This window comes from Epinephelus lanceolatus, chromosome 5, assembly GCF_041903045.1.
Source record: "Epinephelus lanceolatus isolate andai-2023 chromosome 5, ASM4190304v1, whole genome shotgun sequence".
Classification (NCBI taxonomy): Eukaryota; Metazoa; Chordata; class Actinopteri; order Perciformes; family Serranidae; genus Epinephelus; species Epinephelus lanceolatus.
Genome location: NC_135738.1, coordinates 46933268 through 46942989, shown reverse-complemented (window position 1 = coordinate 46942989; position 9722 = coordinate 46933268). Strand labels below are relative to the sequence as shown.

The 9722-nt window shown below is 39.5% G+C and overlaps 1 protein-coding gene across 1 annotated transcript in view; it reads right to left on the bottom strand.

The window, feature by feature from the left end:
- Positions 1-2902: 2902 nt before the first annotated feature.
- Positions 2903-9722, bottom strand: part of tesmin (testis expressed metallothionein like protein) — a 50167-nt gene continuing 43347 nt past the window's right edge. The window contains exons 6-8 of the mRNA XM_033636038.2: positions 6045-6170; positions 4800-4888; positions 2903-3602 (exon numbers count right to left, since the gene is read on the bottom strand). Coding sequence (XP_033491929.2) covers positions 3419-3602; positions 4800-4888; positions 6045-6170 — 399 coding nt within the window. The 3' untranslated portion in view covers positions 2903-3418. The remainder of the gene's footprint in view (positions 3603-4799; positions 4889-6044; positions 6171-9722) is intronic.

Sequence of the window (9722 nt, the reverse complement as noted above, 5' to 3'; positions counted from 1 at the left end):
CACTCATATATTAGATATGATCAATAAATCCTTATTAACAGGCTATGTACCACAGTCTTTTAAGGTAGCTGTAATTAAACCTCTACTAAAAAAGCCCACCCTGGATCCAGAGGTGTTAGCCAACTATAGACCAATATCTAATCTTCCCTTTATGTCAAAGATCCTTGAGAAACTAGTCGCAGACCAGCTGTGTGATTTTCTCCATGATAATAATTTATTTGAGGAATATCAGTCAGGATTTAGAGTGCATCATAGCACTGAGAGAGCACTAGTTAAAATTACAAATGACCTTCTGATTGCTTCAGACAAAGGACTTGTCTCTGTACTTGTTTTATTAGATCTTAGTGCGGCGTTTGACACAATTGACCATCAAAGTCTACTGCAGAGACTGGATCACTTAATTGGCCTAAAAGGTTCTGCACTAAGCTGGTTTAAATCTTATTTATCTGATCGTTTTCAGTTTGTTGACGTTCATAATAAATCATCCTTACGTACCAAAGTTTGTTTTGGAGTTCCGCAAGGTTCTGTGCTCGGACCAATCCTATTTACTCTATATATGCTTCCTTTAGGTAACATCATTAGAAATCACTCTATAAATTTCCATTGTTATGCAGATGATACTCAGTTGTATTTATCGATGAAGCCAGAACAAAGTAATCAATTAACTAAACTCCATAACTGCCTTAAAGACATAAAAACTTGGATGAGCACCAATTTCCTGATGTTAAATTCAGACAAAACTGAAGTTATTGTTCTTGGCCCCAAACAACTCAGAGACTCTTTATCTGATGACATAGTTTCTCTAGATGGCATTGCTCTGGCCTCTAGCACTACCGTAAGAAACCTCGGAGTAATATTTGATCAAGATTTGTCTTTTAATTCTCATTTAAAACAAACCTCACGGACTGCATTTTTTCATCTGCGTAATATTGCGAAAATTAGGCCTATCCTGACCCGAAAAGATGCAGAAAAATTGGTCCACGCTTTTGTTACCTCAAGGCTGGATTACTGTTACTCTCTATTATCATTTAGCTCTAGTAAGTCCTTAAAAACTCTCCAGCTAATTCAGAATGCAGCAGCACGTGTACTAACAGGAACTAAGAAACGAGATCATATTTCTCCTGTTTAAGCTTCTCTGCACTGGCTCCCTGTAAAATCCAGAATTGAATTTAAAATCCTACTGTTAACTTATAAAGCTCTAAATGGTCAAGCTCCGTCATATCTTAGAGAGCTCATAGTGCCATATTATCCCACCAAAACACTGCGCTCTGAGAACGCAGGGTTACTCATGGTCCCTAAAGTCTCCAAAAGTAGATCAGGAGCTAGAGCCTTCAGCTATCAGGCTCCTCTCCTGTGGAATCATCTTCCTGTTACGGTCCGGGAGGCAGACACCGTCTCCACATTTAAGACTAGACTTAAGACTTTCCTCTTTGATAAAGCTTATAGTTAGGGCTGCCTCAGGCTTGCCCTGTACCAGCCCCTAGTTAGGCTGACTTAGGCCTAGTCTGCCGGAGGACCCCCCTATAATACACCGGGCACCTTCTCTCCTTCTCTCTCTCTCATATTTTATTACTGCATCGTGCTAACTCGGCCATTCTGGATGTCACTAACTCTGCTTCTTCTCCGGAGCCTTTGTGCTCCACTGTCTCTCAGATTAACTCATATCGCAGCGGTGCCTGGACAGCGTGACATGTGTGGTTGTGCTGCTGCCGTGGTCCTGCCAGATGCCTCCTGCTGCTGCTGCCATCATTAGTCATTAGTCATACTTCTACTGTTATTATACACATGACTATTGTCACACATGTATACTGCCAGATATTAATACATACTTTCAACATATTGTACCACAGTAGCCAGAACTATAACTATAATATTATTACTTTCAATAATGTTGCTGTAAGCTACTGTTATTACCTGCATCTCTCTCTCTGTCTCTCTCTCTGTCTCATTGTGTCATGCGGATTACTGTTAATTTATTATGCTGTTCTGTACGACATCTATTGCACGTCTGTCCGTCCTGGAAGAGGGATCCCTCCTCAGTTGCTCTTCCTGAGGTTTCTACCGTTTTTTTCCCCGTTAAAGGGTTTTTTTTGGGGAGTTTTTCCTTATCCGCTGTGAGGGTCATAAGGACAGAGGGATGTCGTATGCTGTAAAGCCCTGTGAGGCAAATTGTGATTTGTGATATTGGGCTTTATAAATAAAATTGATTGATTGATTGATTGATGTAATGTTGTCTTTCGATCATCTTTCTATTGTCTTTTAATCTTTTTATCATCTCTTTATTGTTTTTCTTTGTCTTCGGCCGCCGTCTTCTTAAGGTCAGATCTGCTATTGTTTTCTGTATCATGTCTTTGCTTTGCATTGCACTGCTTTTGCTTTGTCTGTCAAAGCACTTTGTAAACTCTGTTTTTAAAGGTGCTATATAAATAAAGATATTATTATTATTATTATTATACCTGGATATTCCTTGCGTGTCTCTGAACAGACTGAGCAAATGAACTCTGTGGTAAAACATTATTTTCAATGCTCATTTACACCTAATTTAGACTTTAAGCTGTGTTACCATAAGGCTCAAATATGTTTAGCAGCTCCAGGCAGATTTGTTAAAATTGTTTTTGGTCAAAAATGGCTCTACTGACAGTTAAGGTTGCTGACCCCTGGCCCAGACATTAACCATATTATAGAGGGATTTGTGAAGCAAATTTCCATGACTTCTCCAAAACTTTCTGGGGTTTATTCATCTTTTATCACTAACACTGTAACTTTTGCAGGCCTGGAAATTGCTATTTTCAAATTCCATGACTTTTCCAGGTATTTCATGACTATATGAACCCTGCTTTTACGACCTCCAGTGCCCCTGAAGACCATGGCCAGTGAAACACCAGATGTCTTACACATTCATTTTATTTTAAAACCTGTCCAGCCTATGTAATAAATTATTTTCAAGGCTAGTCCAAAAGTACATAAATTAATAAATAAATTTACTTTAAAAATCCAAGATAGGGTAACATATAACAACTGTAATAACAAAACTGATTACAGACGAATAAATACAAGTATATATATGTGTGTGTGTATGTGTGTTCGGTGTGTGTGTACATATACACACACACACACACACATATACATATATATATGTATATATGGATAGACAGTATAGATAAATTAAACCCTTTAAATAAACTGGTACAGATGTAGCTGTAAAATTAAAGCAATGTTGTGTGACCTTTGGTCACTGTTTGGTTCATTGCTGTTGCCACATGTCAGCCTTTAAACTGCATAGCTTAAAAAGTCATCTGTAAAGCCTTCCAAACTCCACAGTGTGACTTTAAACATTCATGTTGGTCCAGCTGAAAACACAGCTGTTTATCTTGGATCCTAAGCAGGTGAAGTATGACCCAGACATGTCTCCACAGCATTAGTTTGCATTGTTCTTGAACATGGCCTTAATAATCTGTCTGAGACAGTGACTGAACCCCACCAGGACCATGCGCTCAGCCTGGGCAAGGCTCTGGGCCTCGCTCTCAGCCTCCTCTGCCTGGGCCAGCAGACAGCCACACGCAGCCTCCACCACAGCCGGGGTTATCAGTGACACAGGCCATCTAAACACACACAGACACACATTTACATGAAGGGTAAGCCCATTCCTCTGGTGACAACATCACACCCAAACATAGTGTACATCAGTGAAGCAGGGACTACCTGGAGCTTCAGCAGGCAGCCATGGGGGGTTGTTATTTTCATGATCCTGTTTAAAATCAATCTAAAATAAAAACTATAATAGCTAGTGTTCATTTTTTTTTTTTTTGCAACAGAAAGCGAAGACTGCTGTCTTTTACACCATCATATTTTGCACTTGTGATTACGTTATGTGACAACTCCATAAGATGGTGAAAACTCTTGGTGATACCACAGTAATGTCCTGTAATGGCTGTAGGAAATTGTTGTTGTCATGATCCTGCTCAAAATTGATCTAAAATAAAAACTATAATAGCTATGATATTTTTTTGCAGCAGAAAGCTAAGACTCTGAGTGTTTCTCAAAGTCAAGGATCCTTCCTTGGGGGAAGGATGAGTATTTATTTAAAAAACTAAAATGTACATATGTACATATTTTAAATAACTTATGGAGTGTTAATAAATATTCCGATCATGTTTCTACATTTAGAAATCTTACGAATCAATATGTTTTGTGTGTTTATTTTTTTCAAATCTGATGTAAAAACATGTCAGAATTTTTTGTTCAATTCCTGACATAATTTTTTACACTTTATCAATTATTATGATTTACTGACTTACATAAACTTTTAGCTTAAGTTTTAAGGATATGAAGCATATGAAGTACTCTAGGAAATGACATCACAATGAGCAGAAATACCAACATATGCACTAGTGGACCATTTCTATGGCAGAGTTCAAAGGGTTCATTAATATACAAATAAATGAAAAAGATTTGTGATTATCTTTCTGACATTAACAACTTTCAAACAGATATTATGAATCCAGTTTTTATTTGTGAATCTCAGTTCTATTTTTGCAGATTTGCATTTTAAGCACAAGCAGTCTTTTTTCAGGTTTTGGAGTTTGTGTCTTTGCAGATGCGTTTAATCTTTGCAAAATATTTTTCTGAGTGTACAATGTTTTGTGTGTGTATGTACAGATACAGATCACACATTTACACACAGATTACCAAACTGCTCACACAAATAATACTGTGACAAATCTATCCCCATAGGCCTTTGATACTGTGAATTGTGATGAGATACTGTAAAGCTGTGGTGTGTTAATGGATGGACTCACTTGTTCTTCTCTTTGAGGCCCATTTCTGAGCTGTCGTCATAGTTTCTACAGCCAACACATTTACAGCTTGAGGTACACATGATGTTGGCCTGCACAGACACAACTGTTCAAGCATTCTGAAAAAATAAGCTTATATAGTTCATTTTGTACAGACAATTGAATGCAATCCGTGGTCATTAGTATTCTAATGTACATTTCACAAGAATGGTAATTAGCCAAAATTAGTCTCCTCTGACCTTACACTGAGAAAAGACAGTAAATTTAAAAACACAAGCAAGTGTAAAATAATTCAAATTAATTTAAATGCTTTTTATTTGTAGTAATTAAACACCTGGTTACATTAACAGGAGATGAAATAAAAAAAATTATAAGAATATAAAAAAATAGTTTGAAAGTCTGCATATATGCTTACAAATTAATCAATCTGTATTCCAAATTATGTATTAATTCTCTGCTGGGCAAAAAAGTGGCACCAAATGAAGTGCTGAAGCCCGAGGGGTCTGTGAGTCAAGGTGAAGTTAGTTATTCTAGCTCAAAAGAAATGTCCTCACTTTGTTCGTGGTAAAATGATTTTTTTTTTTCTTTTTAGCTTTGCATTTAGAATCCACTATGCTGGGTTCAGACTACATGTTACGTTTGACTGTTCTGACAGTCTCTATGTCAGTTAAGGCAATTGCAAAATCTTGCTGTGACTTGGCCAACAGACATGACAGACTACATGTTTGTCCACAAACAATCTTTGCAGGTCATTATTCATGACATTGGTAGTCTGTTAAGAGGAGCCCATGGCTGCTGATTGTTGGGACAAGGTTTCAGGAGTCAGAATATTTATAGAGCTTTGAAATCTGCATCACCTGGCCTTTCCTAACAATGATTGTGAACAAGCCAGAGCCCTAACAAGCTAATTAATTTCTGAGACACTGTAAAAGTTGTCTGAGAGCTCAAATGTCTTTTTTTTTTACTCTAAAATTGTACAAAGCAAAAAACATACAGTAATCTTGCTTAAAATGTAGAAAAGCATGTGTCATCTTAACTCACTAACTAACTAATGTCTTTTGGAGATCCGTTGATCTTGTACTCACTTTACTACTTACAGTAAACATTGCCAGTGGGCTGCTGGCTTCAGCACTCAGCCCTTTTGGTTGCCACTTTGTTTATGATTTATTTTGCATCAAATAAGAATCACTTTGTGTATGTGTGTGTGTTTGCATGTGTGTGTGTGTGTGTGTGTGTGTGCAGGTAAACCTCATAGCACTCGCAGTAGTTCTTAAGGCAGCCAGAGCGTTTACAGTTGCAGCCTTTATTGTGCCAGCCTTTGACCTCGCCTGACCTCTTCAACCTGAAGGCTTCTGGGTTACGACCTAAACATGACTACATAATGACAATACCAGTAATGGTGACATCAAGAAGAACAGGGAAATGACCCATTAAAACTGTTAATATTCCTCAACCAACCTTACACATGAGTGTAGCTCATCAAATATAAAATGCAGAGGTAGAACTGTTTTAATCTCAATTTTGGCAAATGGCAAGTAAGAAAAACAAAACAGCATAGCATTCAAATATCAAACATGTTCTCATCCCAAGTTGTCACATATCACCACTTTGTCAACGAAAGCATGTGGTTAGCTTTAGGCAACAAAAGCATGTGGTAAGGTCCAGGAAACAACATAGCATCATAGGTTTAGGCAACAAAAGCACATGGTAAGGTTGAGGCAACCAAAGCATGTGGTTAGGCTTAGGCAACAAAAGGAATGTGGTTAGGTGTAGAAAAAATATTATGGTTTGGCTCTACATTTATACAGGAAGCCGGGCTCTGGGCTCCCAAATTAAAGTCCAGAGTTTGTTGGACCCATCATTGTGGATGGGCCCAACAAATATTGAGGTTTGTTATACGCTAATATAAGGACCTGGAAAGTCGCTATAAAGGCCCATTTATGCTCCCTTTATGTACGAAAATGTATACGTCCGTTTCAAACGATGTTACCGTCACTGCCCACAGACTTCCATGCGCCCTTTATGTTGACGTGGATGTTAACCAATATATCCACCAGGAGGCAGCCCAGCGTCAAAAGTTTATGACAACAACAAACTCAAAAACAAACATGACGACTGTGGAGGAGATATTGATAATGTACCTCTTGCATAAAAGACAAAAACAGAGGCAGCGTTGTAGGAGGCAGTGGTTGGTGAGGCCGTTAAATACATCGCGACTGGAGGACGGAGAATTCTTTTCTCTTGTACTGCCGATGAGAGAAATTGAATTGTTATTTCTTCTTCGTGTCTCACTAGAGCTACATATTGGGTAGTGACAGTAACACTGCCCCCACAGTTCCCGGTGGTACTGCTCCGTTTGGCCCGTATCCGTAAGCTTTATGGAAACGTGCAGAAATACGGACGAAATGAACGCGGAGCATGGACAGAAGGCTTCGTCCGTATCTGGATCCGTATTTAACGTTGAGAATAAATGGGCCTTAAAGGGATAGTTCGGCATTTTGGCAAATTCGTCTATTGCCGTAATCTCTATAGTCATATGAGTAGGTACATTACCTTTAATTGTCAGTGCGTGCTGTTCTGAGATCGGTGGGGCAGAGCTGCCCGCTGAAATGGAGGTGAACGGTACAGGTCCCTCTCTCCCTCAAAACTAATCAAATACACCATCAAATGACTCCAAAACGCTCTTGTGGACAACTTGTAGCTCACACATTCACCACGTTATGAAATAATAATGTAATATTATGAGACAGAGTTGTTTAGAAGCCAAATACAGAGCCGGAACTACATTCCAGACATACAGTACTTGCTGGGCAGAGTGATTTCAAACAGTGTATGTTTAGTGCAGTTACTCCCATCATCAAAACAACAAGTTTGTTGAGAAGAAGCCAGAATATACAGAGGAAGAGTTACAGGTTTTGCAAGAAGAGAGGCTGCGGCTGCCGAGCAACCAGGGGCTGAGGGGAGACCCAGAGCCGGTGGTGTAAATGTGGGGCTTACTGGCCACTTTATTAGGTACACCTGTGCAATATAAATATAGAGTATGCCTCAAAATAATCACCGGAACACGGGGAGAACATGCTAACTCCACACTCACCACAACTCCTGAGGGAACAACAACATAAAATGTTCCCTAACAATCTGTTTATTCCCAACAATGAGAAGTAATGCCAGTCATTTCACTATGCTCTGGGCAAGCACTTATCCATATAATAACCACAACAACATTTGCATTTTAGCCTTATTTACCATGCTTGGGGTGTAGGCTAATGTTACTCAACATGGAGGTAACGTTACAGCAGAGAGATTGCTGAGCAAAATACATAACGATCACTTACCACGTCTGCTCGTTTTGTGATGCCGACAGATGGTATGAAAGTATCTTTCAAGAAAAACATTTGAACCATTCCTTAGCTTCTGCGCTCCATCCTTTCACTGTAGTCCTCTGGTAAAAATGGCAGGAGCACGCAAACATTTTCTGTACCATTTCCACAGGCGTGTTGGGGTCGATGTCCAGCACAAATAGTCATTGTTTCATCCTGTCCGTATTACTGGTTGGAACTACGTGAAACTTCACTTTGCTCCATGTCTTCGGCTTGTTACTGCAACCTTTTACAATGCATGTGGAAACCATGATTTACAAAAACACTTGTAAACTTTCCTCAAACCTTCTGGTTTGTCCAGCTGACGACACCGCAAATGGCTACAAGCAATAACAACGGCACTGTCTCAGCTGCGCACTGTGTCACTCCGCCCAGTGGTTTACTCAAGAAAGTAGTTCCGAGTATTTGCTTCATGTGTCGTAATGTTACTTAATTATACATTATTATTTCATAGCGTGGGGAATGCGCAAGCCATGTGTTGTCCACTAGAGCATTTTGGAGTCATTTGATGGTGTATTTGATTAGTTTTGAGGGAGAGAAGGACCTGTACTGTTCACCTCCATTTCAGCGGGCAGCTCTGTCCCACCGATCTCAAAACAGCACGCACTGACAATTAAAGGTAATGTACCTACCTACCTAATGTAAGTCAATGAGAAAATGACCCTACTTTTCCCTTGATGTATTACCTCAATAAACATTTAAAAACACTTAATACATTTGAGTTATCTGTGACGTTATGACATTTATTTGATCCTACGAAGAGACAAGAAAACCATTTAAGATGTTTGTAATGAAATTCAATATTTTAAGGGACGCATTTTTGCTAACAGCACAGACGGGGAGTTCCCAGCACTGCTGGCACAAGGGGCACCTTAAAAGCACTGTTCTGCACACAGTCGCCTTGTGTGTCTGACTGTAGATGGTGGAGCTGTTGAATGGATTTGTGGTGTTTGTTAGTTGCAGCGGTGGCTGTTAGCAGTTAGCTCCACTAGTTAGCCGCAGAATGGCATCAGAGCAAGCAGCCACCAGCCGCTGGTCTTTACATCTGTTGATTTCCTCAGGACTCCACTCAGTCCGAACTGTCTCAGGAAGGTTTATGGTTTGATGCTGTTTGACAGGCAGGTAGGAGGCTCAATTATCTGTGAATGTCACTTTTCTCTGACAGGAATGAAAGTTTAGTTTTTATCACCAACTCTGTGAGACATGAGTTTAAACCTCCAGGGCCCCGTTTCCCAGTTTCAATGTACCTTAGCGCTCTACGAAGGTCTCTAAGATATACCTTAGCTAAGGAACTTCTTTTCCTACAAGTGTTTCCCAAACTGTGCCTTAGCGGGTGCTCGCAAGGAGAGCTGCTAAGCCACATCGTAAGTTGGAGCTGTCCTTCACCATGGTGCTGAAAGTTTATTAATCGATGCTGTACGCATCGATTGATCTCATAGAAAGGTGAATAAATGACGTTGTAATGTAAAAAGTATTGCCATAATAATTTTACCTCCATCAAATATTATATCATTGTTGGGATTCACAGGACCACAGATGATTTATC